We start from the raw sequence: 19,107 nt of genomic DNA, 5'->3' as shown, positions 1-19,107 counted from the left end.
GTCACAATTTGATTCGTGTGCTAAATGAAAATACTGATCAATAGAGGAAAAGGCACAAGCAACACTACCTTTCACGCTATACCAACTCGCAAGTGAGGACTGAGGAGAATTGTCTTTGTTGCTTTATGGAAGAGAATTTTGAAATAAGCATCTTTCTAAAACAGAAATTTTTCCCCACTGGGTTATTTACAAGTCAAGGTAATGATTAAATATGCCCAAGACTATGAATCTATTCTTCTCTGCCCAAACCCTTCATTTTTATAATAGGTAATTATAGCAAAAACTTCAATTAACCAGAACCCTCAATTAACATGATTTCCCCTCTTACAGTCTATTTTTAGGACAAAGTGGAAAAAAAATCATAAGAAACTATTCATGTGAGGGATTTAGTTTGAAAATCTTCTAGAATGGATTATGTTAAGTTTAAAAAAACCTGAATAAAATTACATTCATACCATGATAACCAATATATAGGAAATATATGTATAACTGAACAAGAGCTGGAAAGGGATACAATTTTTTTTTGAATGTTAATTTGGTGGAATTGTAACCTATTTTCTATTCTTTTTGCTATGTTCTTTATTGTTACCTTGTTACATAAATAAAAATCAAAGAGAAGGGCAATGTAGAAACTCAGCGCAAATTCCGCACAATTCTCAATTCTACATCCGAAGATCTGAACAGTAGAATTGAGACTGAGAATCAGAATCCTAAGTCTTTCAAAGATCTTTAGATCTCAGATACATAGTAAGGTCACCATAACCTATGCAAGACAAAAAATAGGTCACTTGGGGAATATTTCTTCAATATGAGCTGAAACAAGAAGTGTTTTATATAGTTAATTTTCAACTAATTTGAAAATTGGTCAGGGCATCCCTTATTCAGAAGCATCAATGTTACTCAATGGCAGCATCCCCCCTTCAGGGTAAAACTCAACAGTACACAAAGTAATTCAGGCTAAGTAACCATGCTTGAACTGAAAGCTCACGATACCAATCCATCTATTTAAAATACTGTTTATTTGTGATTTAACATTAATTAGCCTTACATCTAAGAGCAATATCAGATAACATTTATACATTTTCCACAGGACACAGAGGTTCATTGGCTCATTCTTTATGCCAAAGCAAGTAAATAGAGGCATTAGCAAAAGGTGCAAATAGTTCACTGTTGCGTTTAAAAAATATTTATGCACATTGCATTCATTTAAGATATATATATTTTTAAAAAGTTATGGAAAAGCATAGTTCACAGGTTACTGTTTCTACATACATTGTAATACAACATAAATGATGTAGAACATAAAAAAATCCTCAAATACAGAATTAAGCAACTGAAAGTTTTCACTAAGAGATTAAAACACTGATTCCAGTAGTTAGTGAGATCTAGAAGGAAATTTCCAGGCTCTGTTTCAACTTTGCATCATCATACACATACGGTCAAACAGAACCAGCCTCAGAACACACCGTAATCAATGTAATTTTTTACATGCCAACTCACCCTCCAAAAACATTTTGGATTATTTTTACCCACTGACCATTAGATCATTGATTTTACATTGATTTGTGACATCATTTAGGTGAAGGGGGGAGAAAAAACTATATTGAGCCTAGGTTTAAATTTGTATTTACATTAGAAAGAAAGTTAACTGAAAAGATAAGAAAAATTTGTAAAAATCAAGAAGTGGTAGTTTTCTCACTGGGGGGATTAGACCCACTGATTTCTTCTAGTGCTGCCTTCTAAAGACGTGTGAGGTAAAAGGATTTGACTCTTTTGAAACTCAGATATCAACCAAGAAATACAATGATTTTGGCAGAGAAGCAGAATTTTAGAAATTTGTGACAAGTTTCGAATGCATTACTCTTCAAATCCTATCATGACTATGAGTCACTATCAAACTAGAATTCTTCTTTTCATGACACCCCTTTTGTTCCCTTCATTTTTCCCCTTCTCTCTCATTCTTTTTCTCTTCATTTGGTTATCTTATAAGAGCTTCATTCATTAGCAATACTAAGAGAAAAAGACATTATAAGGTTCAAATATGAATCTAGTTATACCTTTAAATACTCTAATCCCTCTTTGATACCACGTCCCTGGATTCTTGAGTTACATGTAAGTAGACTTAGTACCAAGCAGCCTCAAATATGCTCTACTGTTAAATGATTGGCTAATATGCTTATGACATTTTTATACTGAATGGTATACAAACATCTCAACATACAAAAATCGTTTTTGCCAGAGTTAAACTAAATAACCCATGTTATGTGTACAAAATCCCCTTTGTTGAAAAATAAGGGGCTTTCTAAACTGATAAAAAAGGAAGTTTTCAAAAATTATAGTTTACTAAAATGACCTTTTTTTGGCAAACAAAGTTACTTCAGGTGAGGAAATTTTATACTATGAATAAAATTCCAAATGAATCTTTTCTTAGATTTTTTAAAAAAATTATGTGCCAGTGTATACTAATGCTGTAGATTCTTAGCTTAGAAGCTTTTAAAGCATTCTGTTAATGCCCATTGAAACAACGGGAACCCAAAAGGTACAGTCAATAATCATGATAAAAAATTATAATCTGATCACCAAGTGAAGCAGGCGTTCAGAAATAAAAATTCTCTTGCTTGTTCACTGGTAATTTCTTTCCAACAGATATTATGGAGAAGGCCTGAAGTAATTCAGACAGATATCTGTTTGTGGTGAATTATAACAATACTTCACGAGGGCAGAGCTAATTAAAACTAACAACTGTTTAAAAATTCAAAGCCTTTTTTGGACACATAAAATAAGAGATGAATTTGAGTTTCTTTCATAATATGTTTTTCTTTTAGTAAAACCTCTTTCCAGTTCTTAAAGTCCAGTTTGCTACATACCCCCAATCTGATCTACCACCGCATATTAACGATCAACTTAAATGTGGTATTTAAATGTGCAACGTCACATTGGAATAATAATTATAAAAAGACTTTACTTAGGCTTCAACTTTCTCCTTTTTTTTGTTCTTTTTCAGAAAAGAAGGAGTGCGGAATTTCTTCTTTTTCTTGGATGGTGATTTTGAAGGTGAGCCTTCAGGTGACAGGACTTCTTCAATTTTTTCTGGAGACTTAATGGTAATCTCGATGTTTTCTATGGTCGTGCTCGTAGTTAACCTACTCACTCGCTTAGCAAGCTCATCTTCAACATCATGCATATCATCCTTGCCATTCACTACCATGACAGGCACTTCCATGGAGATGAAGCTCTTGGAAAATAGCTCATGGTTTTCTACAAAAGGGGAGGAGTTTTTGAGTTAATATCTTGGGCTTTATTTTACAAAACTGAAATGTTTTAGCAGTGTACTGAGGCATTACTTTAATTCCAGTAAAGATGGATCATTATTTTAATAGACTATAGATCTATTAGCATGAAGCTAATTTTCTTAAAAGGTGTAAAGGGGAAGGGGACAAAGTTGTTAGACCACAGAATGAAGGCTAGATAAGTCCAGTTTAACGACTCGACAGTTTATCGTAAATCAAGTCAGTAGAGAAGACAATACATAATTTTTCTTTAATCTGGGAGTCATTTGGCAATCAAAATTGAAAAAGATTTCATGCTTCTGACTGAAAGACATACGACAAACCAATTTTAATTTCACAAATTCTTAAGAACTATGGGTTGTCAAAATCCACATTAAGGTAAATCAATATAAACAGTGAACAAAAGTAGCATCCTATTTAATATAAAATTATTGGGAACTTTAAGTAAAATCCATGGCAAACTTACTGCAATCGGATGTTCAATTTCCTTACATGAAAACAAATGACGAGGGACAGACTCTGAAGACTAACTCAGCAAATGCTATGGGAAATTACATTGAATACCTTCTAATTTTTCAGGGATATTTTGCGGTGACTGAGTTTGAGACTGAATTTGTGAAACAGATGAAGCGTCATCTGAGAGTAATTCCTGCTCAGCATCTGTTGGATAAGAGTTTAGTTAAAAGCCATGCAAAACAAAGAAGCATAAGATTTCAGGGAGGTTAGCACATACATCAAATACCTGCATACACAGAGATGATAAACTCTTCAGCAATGAACTTAGCATGCTAACAGTTATCCTATATATCAATAATTATGCATTAAGATCAGGTTAATGTGTTAAAATTTCTGGCTGCTAAATAGTAATTTTACATACATGCTTACTAAGGAAGCAAGGCTACTGGCAGCCCAGGCAAATAATACGTATGCATTTAGCTTTTGCTCGAATGTTAGAAAACCAAAATATATTGAGCAGCCAGATGAAAAGGATTATGAAGCCTCACCAATGATGTTACATTAATGAGGCAGAATGCTTCACTGAATTTTTCAACAATATCCAATTAGTAATTCCTGTCAGAGCAATATTAGCAAGCTAATCCAGAAGGTCATAATGAATGTGAAAGAAACTATTTATAAAGTTATATATAAAAGGTGATGCTTCTAGAGTGCAATATTTGTTACCTGGCATCTTTAGGCTTTCAAAAAATAAGAGATCAAAGAGGGACATTTTATAAAATACAAAAACAGAAAAAGTTTCCAATCTTATCTTAGAATAAACAAATTCAATAATACCACTTAGAGCATTTAGTGTAATTACATTAATGAGTTAGGATGACTCCCTTTTGTGACCAAGGCACTAACACACTGATAAAAACTATTCCCTGGATGATCCAGATGTCATTAGTTTTTCCTACATGATATCTAACATGAATAAAAATTCTTTAACTATTGGTTCTGTTTTGCTCTGTGTAAAAAATTTCAACTGTATCTTGCGGATGCTTTAAAGCAGAGGCTCTTACCCTCTTTCGGGGTCACAGACTTCTTGTCCCCCACCCTGAACCCTCCTTCCCCGACATGTATATCTACAAAACTAAGCATATATTTTTTGGATGGCTCATGTATTGTTTGAAGCTTACCCAAAGACCCAAGATTGAGAACCCCTGCTATAATTATTCTTGAGAAAAAGGGAGCTAGTCTTCAATTAGCTAAGGTGTTTTCATTAACAATTCTTAAATATAATCCTTATTCAGGGTTCTGAAGTCAGAAAAACTCAACCTTACTAAACCACTCATGTGGTTAAGGAAAGTCACATCAAAATTCTAGCAGTTTGCTTTATGCTTTGATTTTGAAACTACACTTTTGGCACCATGAGACACCTAAGGAAAAAGAGAGATTTTACAAAGCATTAAAGCCACAAACTTGCAAATCTATAATTATGTCAAAGTAAAGAGTTTTTAAAAAGCCACATACTCTGATATGTTTAAATCTATTAATGTAGTTATGTTTACTTTAGCTAGTAACTCTTTACTCATCTGGGGATTTCACTTTACTTAGAAGACTTTTTGCTAGCAATGAGATTGCTTTCTGAGGAAAACAGTTTTGTCTACAGGTTAACATATACAGTCTGTGGTAGCTCTTTGCATTTCAGCCCCACCTATATACGCAGTAAGTGCTAGGAGAGATGACATAGAACAATCAACTGCAAAAGGAACATTTTAAAAAAACACTGACTGCTTTCTATCATCCAACTCAAGGTGCTCCGTTGTTAGCAGTGTGGTTATCCTAGACTTAATCTAAAAACAAACTAACCTTCCAGGCCTTGCTGTTTACGTTCGACTGTCTTCTTATACTCTTCAAGTTCTCCTTCTGTGAGATGACTGAAGGGGTTGGGAGGAGCTGGTGGGGCCTCATCGTCATCTTCAAATTGCATGGTCTTGCAAAGAAGAGCATCGACTCGTTACCAAGAACTTTACTTATATCTATATACTTATTTATTTATATATATACAGAACTTCATAAACTCACATATACATAAATGTATATATAATGTTTGTGACACGCCACCTCACAGCAATCATAAGAAATGATAAAGCAATATGATTTAAAATACTAATGATCCAATGGACTAAAATTGCCAGTGATGTTTCCTCAGTAAGCCTGTGTAGGTCAATTTTAATAACTTTTTTAAAAAAATAAAACTAAGCCAAGTTCTAACAAGCTTCACATAACTAAGAAATATCTTAAAAAACAAGAATTGCTCCATTTCAAAAGGCCTTTGTAGAAAGGGCTTAGAAAAATGAAACTGTATCAAAAGAACTTCTTTAAATTTGCCATGAAAATCAACTTGTAGCTATTTGTTCTAGGAAAGGGATTAATGAGACTTTCAGTTAAACCTGGCAGATTGAACTCACGCATTTTTTTTAATCCCTCCCCAAACCCCACTAAAATGACAATAAAGGAACAGCAACAAAAATGGTATAACCTTTTAAGAACAAAAGAACGGGAGAGGAGACAACAGGGGACGAGAAATGTTAACACGTTTTTGGAAGATGGAAAGCAAGTGGAAGAGTGGGTAGCAGAGCTGAGAAAGATGAAGCCTCAGCTCTGCAAAGGAGGATGCAAATGAGAAGTATGCTTGTGTGCCCTGTAGAGTCTGGTAAGGCTCAGACACCAGAGGCATCAGGTGCCACAGAAGGTCGTGGTAAAGAAAAGCTGAAAAGGGGGACAAGTTAAAAGTCTGAATAAGAAACATAAATTCTCAGGTCCTCTCTCCTATTCCACACAGCCAGGAATTTACTTCTCTCCCGTCTCTGCAGAAGATCAGAGGCTTATTCTTCAGAACTGATTAGGGGGCATAAAACACAGCTGAGGGCTCCCAGAACGATGGTGGGAGACTGGCAGGAGACTGGAGAATTCTCCAGATAAATTAAACGGCCCCAGACAAAAACTACAGATATTAACATTTGAGGATTCCCTAGAGAAACAACCTGGTCCACATCTAATCACCCTATAGTGAAGCTCACCTATTCTGAACCTCTGCACACACACAGAGCTTCTGAGGGGCTTTCTGCATCTCATTCTTAAGTATATAACAGACTACCATGGATTACCAGACACTTGAGGAAAGCTTCCAACATGGAAGAGAGAGACCAGAATAAACAAGAAAAAGGGAACTCAGAAGAAATGAAGACAATAAAGGCAGCTGAAGAAAATTAAAATTGATTCCCTTAGAGCAATAAGAGAAAATACTGTATCCATGAAAAACCAGGATGTTATTTAAAAAAAAAAAATCAGGGAATAAGAAGTCTTAAAAATTAAAAAAAAAAATCAAAATAGAAAATTAAATAGAAGGGTTAGAAAATAAAGTGAAGCAAATCTACCAGAAAGTAGGATAAAGAGACAGAGACAGAAAGTAGGAAAGAAACAATCAGAGACTCAAAGGGTTCCAACTAACAGTGTATCCTGATGGAAAAAGAAAGAAATTGGAGGGAAAAAACTATTGAAGAAATACTTAAAAAAAAAATTCCCAGAACAGAAGGATATGATTTTGTACATTGAAAAGGGTTATTAAATGCTAAGAACAAAGACTATCAAGACATCTACTACAAAGCACACTCTCATAACATTTCAGGACAGCAGGGATGTAGAAAAGGCCTAAAAAGAAAAAAAAAAAATGGTCCTACACAGAGGTACATGGATCACAATGCTCTCCTACTTCTCAACAGTAACATGGAGTTAGGTGACAACAGAGTAATGCTTTTGATATTTTGGGGGAAAATTATTTCTAAACTAGAATTCTATATCCATTATATGCACATCTGAAGGTAGAATACAGGATTTAAGACTGTTACCTCCTATGTATCCTTTCTCAGAAAACTATTAGAGGATGTGCTCAATGATACAAGAGTAAATCAAGAGAGTGGAAGACACACGATGCAGGAAACAGGGGACATTACAGAGATGAGCAGTACAGGAATCCTCAGGATGAGCCTGGGCAGCTGGCCTGAAGAGCAACTGGTCCAGACGTGGACCGGAATGACAGAGGGATAGAACCGAGAGATTACCTGTTACCTTTTACCCTATGGAAAATAATATTAAGAGGGACTCGTTAATTCTGTTGAAAAGTTTGGGAAGAACTAAGCCAATGAAAAAAGGAGACAATTATTAACTCTAGGGGGAGGTAAGTTGTATAAGAAAGGAAATGTAATCCTGGGATACTATCTGGCTCAGCAGTAAACGTCTAATAATATAAACACTGAAAGCTGATTCAACAAAGATATTGTGATATAACCTTATTGGGGGAATGAAAAAGGGAAGTGTTTTGTAAACAGGCTAAATCCTCATCTTCCATAAAAGAAGTCACTACTGTCTTTCATAATTCTAAGACGCATTTGCCCCCCAGATTTCCCCATCTCTGAAATTAGGACTCATCTTAAAATTGATAGCTTCCTGCAATTATAATTGTCAGGGTTTTTTCTCTTTTAGTGATAGATAAAATAATGGTACTTCTTACAGATGATGACATAGATTTGATGAAATACAGCTGAGGTGTAAAATTGATAAACCAAGAAAAAGCAGAATAAAGATGCTCTTTAGAAACATGAAGGTAAATGCCAGAAGAAAGGCCTTGCCCCTGGAAATTGGGAATTGAAGGTGACATTTTAAGTCTTGTGGATTATTTGACTTTTTAACTTTTGCTTATACTAACTTTAGTAAAAATAAATATCATATTTAAAAAGCAAAGAAATTAGTGTGGAAATCAACAACAAAATCATATTGCTTCATGGACTTACAGAAGGCGGCTTATCCACAACAATTCCAGCAAGCAACTGAGACTGTGGTCCTGCTGTTTTCAAGTCATATCGGTTTTGTTCTCGAATCTGAATTGAAAAACAGTAACAAGTTCTTGGGGGCAACTACGCAGATGACCTTTATTTTCTCTTTACCTAAAGGCTTACTATTTGACCACCCCAGAGTAAAATCCTCTCTAATTTCGGCCTCCATAAAGCCCTCTTTTACCATCCTAACAACTCACATTAATCTCCCCCATTCTTCTTGACATGCGATTTCCTACTGTCGTATATTGTTAGAGAACTACATCTTTCACTAATACCAGGGATCTTAACAGCAGAAATATGTTTAATACTTCTTCCCCACATAGCCTGCTCACTAACGACTAGCACAGAGCTGGAGGTATTTTAACACAAGCTAAAATTATACTGAATTAAATTTCAAATTCTTCTGTATTCAAACCTCTAAGCTTGGTATTAATCGAATTCAGTCATTAGTGATTTAAACATAAAACATAACATTGCCTCCCCTGGCCACAGAAGACCACATCTTACCTTATTTCTCTTTTCTAGTACCTCATTCGGGTTTGTGTTTAAAGGAACAAACTGATTCGGATCTTCAATTTTGATAGGTGTTCCACTACTAACTTTCGAAGAGTCCTCCGCTTTCATCCACTAAAGAATCAAAAATTTTCTAGAATGAAGCTTTGTGTTAAGGAAATATGGTAGGTTCTTGATAACTGTTTACTGACTTAAGGAGGGAGAGCATACACTGCCAATATTTTAAAGAATTTCACTAAGCAGTATTTAGTGGTCAATTAGTGCATATCTCATACTAGTTAGAAAAAGGCTCACAATCCACATTCACTTAAAAAAAACCCCACAAACGTTGTTACTATTCACATGAATACTCAATTATACTGCTATTTAAATTCTCTCCTTTTGGCATTTTTAAATACGATGCTGAAAATAATTCAAGCATAGACGTAGAGCTTGATCTCACAATAACTCACGTTCAGAGTTGTTGCTTGCGTTGAAGTTTCATCAACTGATGATGGCTAAGAAATCACCAAAAAGGACTCGAGGAACCTCTTAAGATTTAGTTTTCCAGACTTCATTTTTTATTTTTAGCTGACAGAAAAGGCCAAGCCCCTGACCAGCATTTTTCAAAGGGGATAATCTGGTAGTAATCTATAGTATAATAGAACCATAGAGATGGAAGAGCCTTATATAATTCTTCTTGTTTACCCCACATGATATCCCTTAAAGAAGGCTAATATTTATCAAGATAAATGATGGCTGGCCATCAGTCTCTGTCAATAAAATTAATTCTGGGAAACTTTATGAGTTTAATTACGTTCTTTTACTAGGCGTTAAGAAATCTTATAGATTAGGAAAAAACCACTTTGATGCCTAGGCATTTCCATATTGAATGTTACTGATTTATATGATAGGATGAACTAATTTTGAGTATCTAGAGAATATTTGGGGATAAGCACTCCACAATTAAACCAAATCTGAAGCAAAATGCTGAAAAATATAAGATAACCCATTTCTATCTACAAGATCTTGCCTGAGGGTAGCTATGTGCAGTAATTCATGAAATTTGGCACCATTAGGTGCTGACAACTTTTATAGTTCTGACTCACTGGTACAACATAAACTACAAAGCAGTATCATGTGGTGGATAAGAACTGGGCTCCAGAATCAGACTGTCTGCATTCAAATCCTGACTTTATCATTCACAAATGAATAGTTAACCCCTCTGCCTCAGTTTTCTCCTCTATAAAATGGGGGAGAAAAATAGCATCCTCTCCATATTGGGAGAATTAAATGAAATAATTCACGTATGGCGCTTAGAGCAAAGTGTCTTGCACAAAGTTAATACTTGATAAAATGATAGCAATATTTTTATTGTTAATATTACATCCTACTTTCCAATATATTTGACACAACATTCAATTCATGAGTAACTAGGCAAAATATTTGTAAAGGCAAACCATGTAAAATAGTGGCATACTGTGATTTTGGTCCTGGGACTGGTTTCCCCATTCCGAGACTCCTCAGGCACATTCACTTTCATGTAAGTATTTGGTGAGTTCAGCCATCTTGTTTTTTCACGCTGCTGTCTCTGAGCCATGTATTTGAGAGGAGAGAGTGGCACTGAATCGTCTTCAAAGGAAAAAGCAGTCACAGTTGCTGGGATTTCCACGTCACTCTTGTGCCTAGGCTTCTCTCGAATGAGAGGATGCCGGTAAGCATAGCCTGTTCTATACCCCTAAGGGAGGGAAAAGCCACATTTGAAGCAATCAAACCTGTACCAAACACAGCATTTGGATTCTAATTCTTTAAACAAATGATTCAAAAAGACTCCTTTGTTGAAAAACAAATAAAAGGGAAAACATCCATCCAAACCTCACATAACCTCCACATAACACCAGACTTGAAATTAAGCAAATTTCAAGATCTGGTTAAAACTGATTCCAGCTGACAATGCGATTTCCACTCACACAACTGTTCCTGACAAAGGTAATTTCAAAACTGCTGACCAGAAACATTTTCCTAGCTATAAACCAGTTTTCTGGAGGCCAAATCTCAGTGCTCAGTTAAGTCTTTGTTCCTGAGTCTAAAGGCAATCTACCTTTTGACCTTTAGAGGAAGAGGGTAAAATCTAAGATGACATTTGCATGCTTCACTGTTTAATTGTGTAAAATATGGTAAAATTACACTGGAATGCTTTTCTTAGGTCTAACGCTACTCCCAGAGGAGTCAGGAGCATGTCCCAAAACCAAAGGGAGATAGAAGCATCTGCTCTTGAATCTGAAGACATGAAATCCAAGTTTATGTTCAACTTTTCACCTACCAAATTGTCCAGAGTCCTCATCAGCCCTTCAAACTCAATCTCGCCAACTTTCCATTTTTGATGGGAACTCATATTCACTCCTCCTCCTCCAGATGCTGCTACAGTGTAAGTGAAAGCTTTATACTTCTGAAGATCCAGTAGAAGCAGATTGTTTACTCCACCTGCCCCTGCTAATGCCTGCACCTGTGATCAATGGCAAACCATACAGAGGCACGAGACTGTAAGGACAATTATGAGTAATTTATTTTTAAAAAGGCATAATTTTGATTCAGCAAACATCCATAATACTTGTTCAGGCTACTAACAACCAGAAAAAAGGCAATACGCTTGTGAAAGTAGGCAGCTGAGGTATCTTTTCCATCTATCTGAAAAAGACACCTTCTAGGACTCTGATCCTCCCTGATGGAAAACACATTCAGAGAAATACCTTTTAACATATTTCAAGAAACTGAATGCTCTTGCCAAATTTTAAAGTTCTTTTCTTGCAGTTTTCCCATGGCTATCCAGTTAATATTTTTGCTGAAAGTTATAATTTTAAAGGAATACAGATACTAGACTTTGAATTTAAGGATATTTAGGCAGAAGAAGTCAGCTTGCTATCTTAATTTAATTAAGCTTTTCATAGCCTCATTTGAGAAGAAGAGTTAAAGCAAAAAAAAAAAAAATATGGTGGTTGTTAAGACAGGTTAAAGTTGGCAGAAAAAGTTTTTCCCCCTTTTATGTGGCCCTTTGAATAAATTAAGATTATTACCATTTGCTTCAAGAGAATCTGTTTGATTTTCTTAAAGAGGGAAATTAAGGCCGTTAAATACATTCAGCTTTTCTGAGGAAAAAAGGGGTTAATAAATATCCAACCTATTATAATAATGAGGCTGTGGAATCATTGGAAACTACCTAAGTTCATAAAACTTCCGGCCCTGCTCTTACACTTTTTATAAAAGTGGCCACAACACATCTGATCTTGGATGACTGGAGGTTGCCTCTGTTTCTCAGCACCATATCACTAGAAGGTGAAAATGGAGAAATGTGCAATTACACTGGCTTAAAAAGTAGGATGATGGGGAAAATGATGTTTATGAGGCACTTAGATTTGGGTGTGTGTCTATATGTGAATTTTAATTTTCTTTCCTCCTATTTTCAATTCAAGAGATAACTGAGTTGACCCTTTTTACTCAAGTAAAGCAGAACTTCCCTTAAAAGACAAAACAAAAAGCCACCAACTAATAGGACTTTGGAAATAAGTAAACACAAAACCCAACTCAACAAGCAAAAAACAAAGCCAAAAAAAAAGTGGGAGGGGGGATAATTTTTCCTACCTGAATCTCACAGGCTATCTGCACATTAAAAATATAATGAAAAGCTTCCTCAACTGTTTCTCCAAGTGCTACCACACCATGATTTCTGAGTACCAGCACCTAAAATAGAATCCCAAAGCAATCACTTTAAATAACTGACATAGCTCGCGCTGTTTTCATCAACAGCAACAGCAACAAAAATAGCTCCTTAGATAGCAACTCTGCTACGTACCTTACAACTTGGCCCCAGGACTTTCTGCAGTTGAATTCTCTCCTCTTGTTCATCAAGTGACCCTTGGTAGTCATAATAGGCGACATCTCCCAGGATCAGGGACTCTTGAGAAATTGGAAGAATCCCGCACTTCATGGAAGATACCTATTTGATTGGGTCCATGCCAAGATAACACATTTAGTTACTAATTACACTTTCATAGGAACCTGATTCTTCAGTCAGCTCAGGAAGCACTGGCCTATTCACATGTTCACCATTCCAGCCCACCTCCCACTTTAGTTCTTTGCTTCTTCCAGGAAAAAAAAAGGGACTTAGAGGATATAACTCAATTTAAATGTTGTGCCAAGTATTATGAAAGAAGCTTTGCTCCAAAGAACTCAGTGACCCAATTATTAAACTGATTAGTTCAAAAATGCAAATGCTATCTGTCCAGTTGTTTCCTAGAATGGTAGCATTTGATCCAAAGAGTCTTTTGCTTTCTGGGTTATGCAGAAGATAATATTTCAAATATGATTTTGAATGGTGGGGTCTGAAAGAATGCAGATAGTAAAGTATCATGTAAGGAAAGTCATGAAAATAATACACATCCCAGAGTCACTGTTGGTCTTGGCCCTTCAGGGACTTACAGCTGCTGTTGCAAGGGTATGGATGTGTATCACACACTTAACATCAGGCCGTGTTGAATAGATTGCAGCATGGGGACTGAATCCTGTATGGTCAATTTTCAAATTAGTACTTCCCTGATCAACCACTTCTCCTATTATATTGACTTTCACCTGGAAAAATCAGAAAGACACATTTAATTGGTACACATGCATCAAAATCTGCCTGTGTTCCACAAGCTAAATCAGAAGGTGGCAAACTTTTTTGTCCAAGGCCAGATAGTAAATATTTTAGACTTTGTGGGCCTCTGTTGCAAGTACTCAACTCTGCCACTGTAGTACAAAAGCAGCCACAACCAACTGTACAAGAATGGGTGCGGCTTTGTTCCCATAAAACTTTATTTACAAAAACAGCTAGTCTGCAACAAAACTTTAGTATTTAGCAAGAAGCACAGTTTTCAAGAAACTAAATAACTTAAGCTCTTCACCGAAGGTCTGGACAAGTCTGGCATTTACTGAACTGGCTGGAAAATTTCCATTTGCTAACACTGCAGTACCCAGAACCCATGTAGTTCCTGCTGTTCTAGAGGCCCATAACAGTGGCTAGTAATACAATCATGGAAAAAGAAAATGCTAGAAGGTCAGACCCTATACTTACACCAACTGAACTCTATAAATTGCACACAGACTTTGTGTGGGTGGTTTTTTTTTTTTTAAACAAATTCCAGAGTGTCAAGGGTGGAAGAAAATTCAAAAAATTCCCTTCAAAATACGGATAGGTTAACTGATAAGACCAACTCATTTACTAGCCTCTTCAACTACCTTGTTTTTCTTGAACCCTAAGCTTTTCTTAGAAATCACCATAATTTTCTAAACTCTTCCCTGTTCACTAGTAAATGTTTTTCCATCCCTATCTTTTCTTGTTCTGTCCTGTCCCAAAAGCTAAAAACTTTCAGAAAAGCACAAATAAAATATAGAAAAAGTAACATAGGAATGAAAATTATACCAAATTGGAGGCTGTGGCTTCAGAAAAAGACAGGCCTCTGGGAATTATTATAATGTGGTCTTGCTCCTTACTTATTCTTACCTGAGAAAGAAAAAAAAATAGGAAATTACTATGAGGTATCCATATTTTGCAATGTAAACATGACTAGAAATATATTTACAATGAATAATTATCATAGATCTGGGGGAAAAAACCCAACAACAAAACCGAAATTAAAGGCGTGCAATATGCAAGTTTCCTTGAAAGGTTTTCTTCCCTCAACCCTCAAGTACTTGCTAAAAAACTCTGACATTAGTTTCTCATTTACTGGACTTACCTAAAGTGTTATTCTGGGGGTTTTAAGACTGCTTAGGGTCAGCTACATTCATGAGAAACAAAAGCCAATATTATTCAACTGAATGCGGCAATGACTATTATCTTGATTTACAACATGGAAATTAAGGGAAAAACGGGCAAAGGAAAGAGAAGAGTCTCTTCCTAGGAAAGAATTAAGGTGGAGATTGAAGGGGAAACTAAGGAATGGCCAGGAGGAAGGGAAGAAAGGTTGTAGGAAGACTGCACCTTGCATCTGTGCCATCTCCATATTTTCATACTTTTTTGCTTCCAAATATTGTCTTGCTTCCAAGTTTGGCAACAAGATGATGGTGAACACGGAAAAATGTATTTAGAAAATAAAGACCAGGGAAGAAACTTCCCTGACCCACTCTATTTTCCCTGCCCCAAATGCTTTTTAATGTTACTGATGCTCAGATATAATTAACACGGAAAGAGAAAATTCTGCCAGAAGGATTTCTTCCTGGATAGGTTCTACAACTGGTTTGAATTAAAGGCACAACACAGATAGTAAATAGAGAAGAAAGTTGGGGTAACTGCAGCCTCTCCGTTGGAGACAAGGTTTAAATCAGGATTAGGTTGTGATCTAGCATGCTAGGTTCACAGAATAAAGACTGAAAAGTGGACTTCTGAGTAAAGGTGAAAAGAGTACAGCTGCTATCTAGTTGGAATTTTTAAGAAAAGGAATTGAAAGCCAAAGAACTCACTGAGATATAGGTATTTGCCAGGTGTGCCCATCCAAACAAGTCCACAAGTCTGTACAGGCTGGCAAGTTTACAGCGAGTAAGTTTTTCTCCCTTCACATATGAGGATGTATCCGCCCCAGGAAGGTCATTGATAGGTGTGACCATGCCGAGACCTAAAAGAGGAAAAATTGTGGAGAGAGATTCAGGTCAAGTAATCCCTTACCTAGAAATTAGTTGCCAGGAAGCAGCCTGAGTCTGGGAGTGTCCCAGCCTTGTAAATAAGCATTTGAAACCAGCCCACACAATGTTTCATTAGCTTATCTTCCTTCAGAGAAGTACACTGTGAGTAAAAATACATATCAGCAGTCTTCTTTGCAGTTTCATCTAGTACTTATTAGGGAGTTAGGCTCACACCACTGTGGAAAAATGGTCACATGATCCCAACAGTGAAAGTGTTATCAATACTGAGGTTATCGCTAATTTTATGATGAAAAGATCTCAACAGAAAGCTACTTTTAAAATCTCACTTTTGACTTTTACTCAAACAAAAAATATTTAAGATGGAAAAGAATGCATTCAAACAATAGTCTGGCTTCTGCCCTCACCAAGCAACAAAAACTAGTCTATGTCTCTAATGACCCAACTGCTAAGTTCAACTTTGGCTCAGTCTTCATTCTCCCTGACACCTTTACCACTTCTTTCCTAGATTCTTCTCCAGGACTCAGGATCTTTCCTGGATCTCTTGTTCCCTTTCCACCTGCTGCTTCTTTCTCCTTCAACAAGTTCTCTTCCCTTTCTTTCCCACAACTGTGGCTCTTCCTCGAAGCTCAGGCCTCTACTACGTGCTTTTCTCATTTTTTGCTTTTCCCCATGAAAACATCATACACTCTCAAGCCTCCAGCTGTTACTTCTGTGCGGATGACACCCTGCTCTTCATCTCACCAGGCCTTCCTGCCCATTCTAACGCCTGCTGTTTCTAACTGCCTGTAACACAGTAACATAAAAATTAAAAGGATCTAAAAGTGATTTTATCACCCCAAATTTTTCTTATCTTCTCTCTTCTCTTTATTCTTCTTCTAATATTGACGGTATTGGAATCCCTGCAGGCTCAAATGCCAAGTAACCTTTATCTCCTACCTTTCCTGGGCCCCATATGTAATTCATCACCACAGTTCATCACTCTTTTCTTCACAAGGTCCCGCATTTTCCATATTCAAGTTCAGGTCTTAACTCACATGTAACCCTTGCAATAAGCCTTCTCATTCTCGTCCTTGCCTGTAGCCCTTCTCTTGGTAAACCCATTCTGCATAAAGCCATCAGACTGAGTTTCCTTTAACCTCACTACTCCTCTGCTCCAAGTTTGCAGGAGCCCCAAACTTGAAGGCCAGTAGGGGCCAGGAAATTAGTGTAAATGCATAAACTGGGCCTGGTGCAGCCTGTAGGCGACTAGAGAGCACACACCTGGTTTGAAGAGGCAGCTCAACTCACCAGTCAGCTGTTATGTGAGCTTCAGAGTCCGGGGCTATCAGAACGGTTAAAAAGAAGTCCCAAGACACCATTCTAATGTGAGATCTTCTAATTCTGAAATGTTATGAACTAATTCAAAGAAGTAGTTTTAATATGTAAACCATGCAAAACAGTATCATTTCTGACAAAATTTCAGAGTCAGCCATTAAGCTATCTCCTATAACCTACAACATAAATATTCCAGCCAAAGTGGTTGATTTCTATAGCTTGACCTCTGAACACTGGACACGGCATTCCTGCTGCCAGACTTTTGTCCATTCCAGCCAGCGTCCCCTGCAGCTCTCCTTTCCTACCTTGGTATCTAGGACACTCACAGGATAGCTCCTCTTATTGTTTCTGACTTCCCTGACCAGTCTTCCTCTTCCAACTTTTGAAATTTTCTTTTAGACTCTTTTCTCTTCTGCCTATACCCTCGTGTATGATTATTTAATCAACACACACAGCTTTGAATAATACTTCTCTACATCCATCTGCCAAATCACTCTCTCAAGCTCTAGGACTGCATTTCCAACTGCTGCAACGTCTTGGCAATTCTCTCTTGGTGGCTTTGGCATGCCTACAGTTGAACTTCCTCCATTTCCCAAGCCAAACTAGATCCCCAACTCCGGACATTCGTATTTTTGTCTAATAGTACCATGAAATCTCCCAGTCAATTTTTCACACAGAAACTATAGTAGTCTTTCTACATCATCCAAACTATCAACTCTGTTTGTGAAGCCCTATATAATTTAGCCTCTGCCTATGTTTTTGACCTCACTTTGTGCTGCTTGTCCCCTCAAAAACCATGCTCCAGACCATAATCTTTATTTTTGTCCCCTGAAGAGGCTGCCAAACTCATTTTCACCTTATTCCCACCTGACACTTGTACTTGTTCCTTCTACCTGGAATGCTTTCTCTCAACCTTGGTATGGTTCACTCCTTGCAATTCAGATTTCAGTTTAAATGCCACCTCCTCAGAACGGTTCTCTCTGATCATCCCATCTAAAGTAGTCATCCAGTTACTCCTATCAAATCATCACATATTAATTCTCTGCATAGCACTTCCTATTATCTGACCATTTTCTTTATTAATCTATCTTCTGTCTCCACAAGCACAGGAATCTTGTCTGTCTTGTTTATCACTGTATCCCTCACCCCTAACAGGGTGCTTAGCACATGGTAGTTACTCAATACTATAGAAAGAGCGAACCAAACTAGCTCAACCTTTGAGTTTTTCTTTTTCTTCTGACAGAATGTTTCTCCCAAGCTGGAAGAGTGAGTGATTTTGGAACTCATCATTCTTCCCATGCCCTGCCCCACACCCACACCACATCACCACATCAAACCAGTTGCTAAGTCTTCTCTACTCTTCCTTGGCTATGCCTTTCTCATTGATCGCTTCTTCCTTGAACCTGCAACCACTACTTTAGTTTAAGCACTTATACCTCACGTTGGAACTCTTTCAAAGATTCTTTAACCAGTATGTATGTGCCAACATACTGGTCCACTTAGAGTTCTACAAACATACCCTCACCCTCCATGTTCCCACCATCACGTCTCTTTGTATGCCATTCTTCTATCTGGAAAGTACTTGAACTCATTGAACTCCTACTTATAAATCTTTAACCAAAAAGAAGAAAAGGATGGAAGAAACAAAGGAAGAGAAGGAAAATAAGAGGGGAAAAGAAAGTCCCTTGACTCTGACATGAAGCGTCATCCCTTGATTCTGATGTGAAGCAGTCCCTGACAGTCCCTTCTGGCACTCTGTGTACCTGCCCCGGTATTGCAATGAGTTCTGTACCTATCTCGCTGAGATGTAACATGCTTAAACTCAACGCCTTATGATTTTTAGTATCCTTACAGTGCTCAGCTCACCAAATTGGTGCTCTCACTAAAGAGCTGTTGAATGAATAAAATGTCCTAACCCCTCTTTTACACCAAGTTCTAACTACTCCATCTCTTAAAGCCTGGTTAGTTCAAGCCTCTCTTCTTCCATAAAGTTT

At 36.9% G+C, this 19,107-nt stretch overlaps 1 protein-coding gene across 4 annotated transcripts in view; it reads right to left on the bottom strand.

Annotated features, from left to right (window-relative positions):
• Nucleotides 1–1,000: 1,000 nt before the first annotated feature.
• Nucleotides 1,001–19,107, bottom strand: part of ADD3 (adducin 3) — a 133,222-nt gene continuing 115,115 nt past the window's right edge. For all 4 annotated transcript variants that reach the window (XM_058543961.1, XM_058543964.1, XM_058543963.1 and 1 more), the window contains exons 4-15: nucleotides 15,620–15,771; nucleotides 14,580–14,660; nucleotides 13,598–13,747; nucleotides 12,972–13,115; nucleotides 12,761–12,859; nucleotides 11,445–11,627; nucleotides 10,602–10,859; nucleotides 9,137–9,256; nucleotides 8,585–8,671; nucleotides 5,601–5,724; nucleotides 3,855–3,950; nucleotides 1,001–3,258 (exon numbers count right to left, since the gene is read on the bottom strand). In XM_058543961.1, the coding sequence (XP_058399944.1) occupies nucleotides 2,966–3,258; nucleotides 3,855–3,950; nucleotides 5,601–5,724; nucleotides 8,585–8,671; nucleotides 9,137–9,256; nucleotides 10,602–10,859; nucleotides 11,445–11,627; nucleotides 12,761–12,859; nucleotides 12,972–13,115; nucleotides 13,598–13,747; nucleotides 14,580–14,660; nucleotides 15,620–15,771 (1,787 nt within the window). In that variant the 3' untranslated portion in view covers nucleotides 1,001–2,965. The remainder of the gene's footprint in view (nucleotides 3,259–3,854; nucleotides 3,951–5,600; nucleotides 5,725–8,584; nucleotides 8,672–9,136; nucleotides 9,257–10,601; nucleotides 10,860–11,444; nucleotides 11,628–12,760; nucleotides 12,860–12,971; nucleotides 13,116–13,597; nucleotides 13,748–14,579; nucleotides 14,661–15,619; nucleotides 15,772–19,107) is intronic.

The sequence above is a fragment of the Diceros bicornis genome, chromosome 6, assembly GCF_020826845.1.
Source record: "Diceros bicornis minor isolate mBicDic1 chromosome 6, mDicBic1.mat.cur, whole genome shotgun sequence".
NCBI lineage: Eukaryota > Metazoa > Chordata > Mammalia > Perissodactyla > Rhinocerotidae > Diceros > Diceros bicornis.
This window is presented reverse-complemented; position numbering and strand designations above follow the sequence as displayed.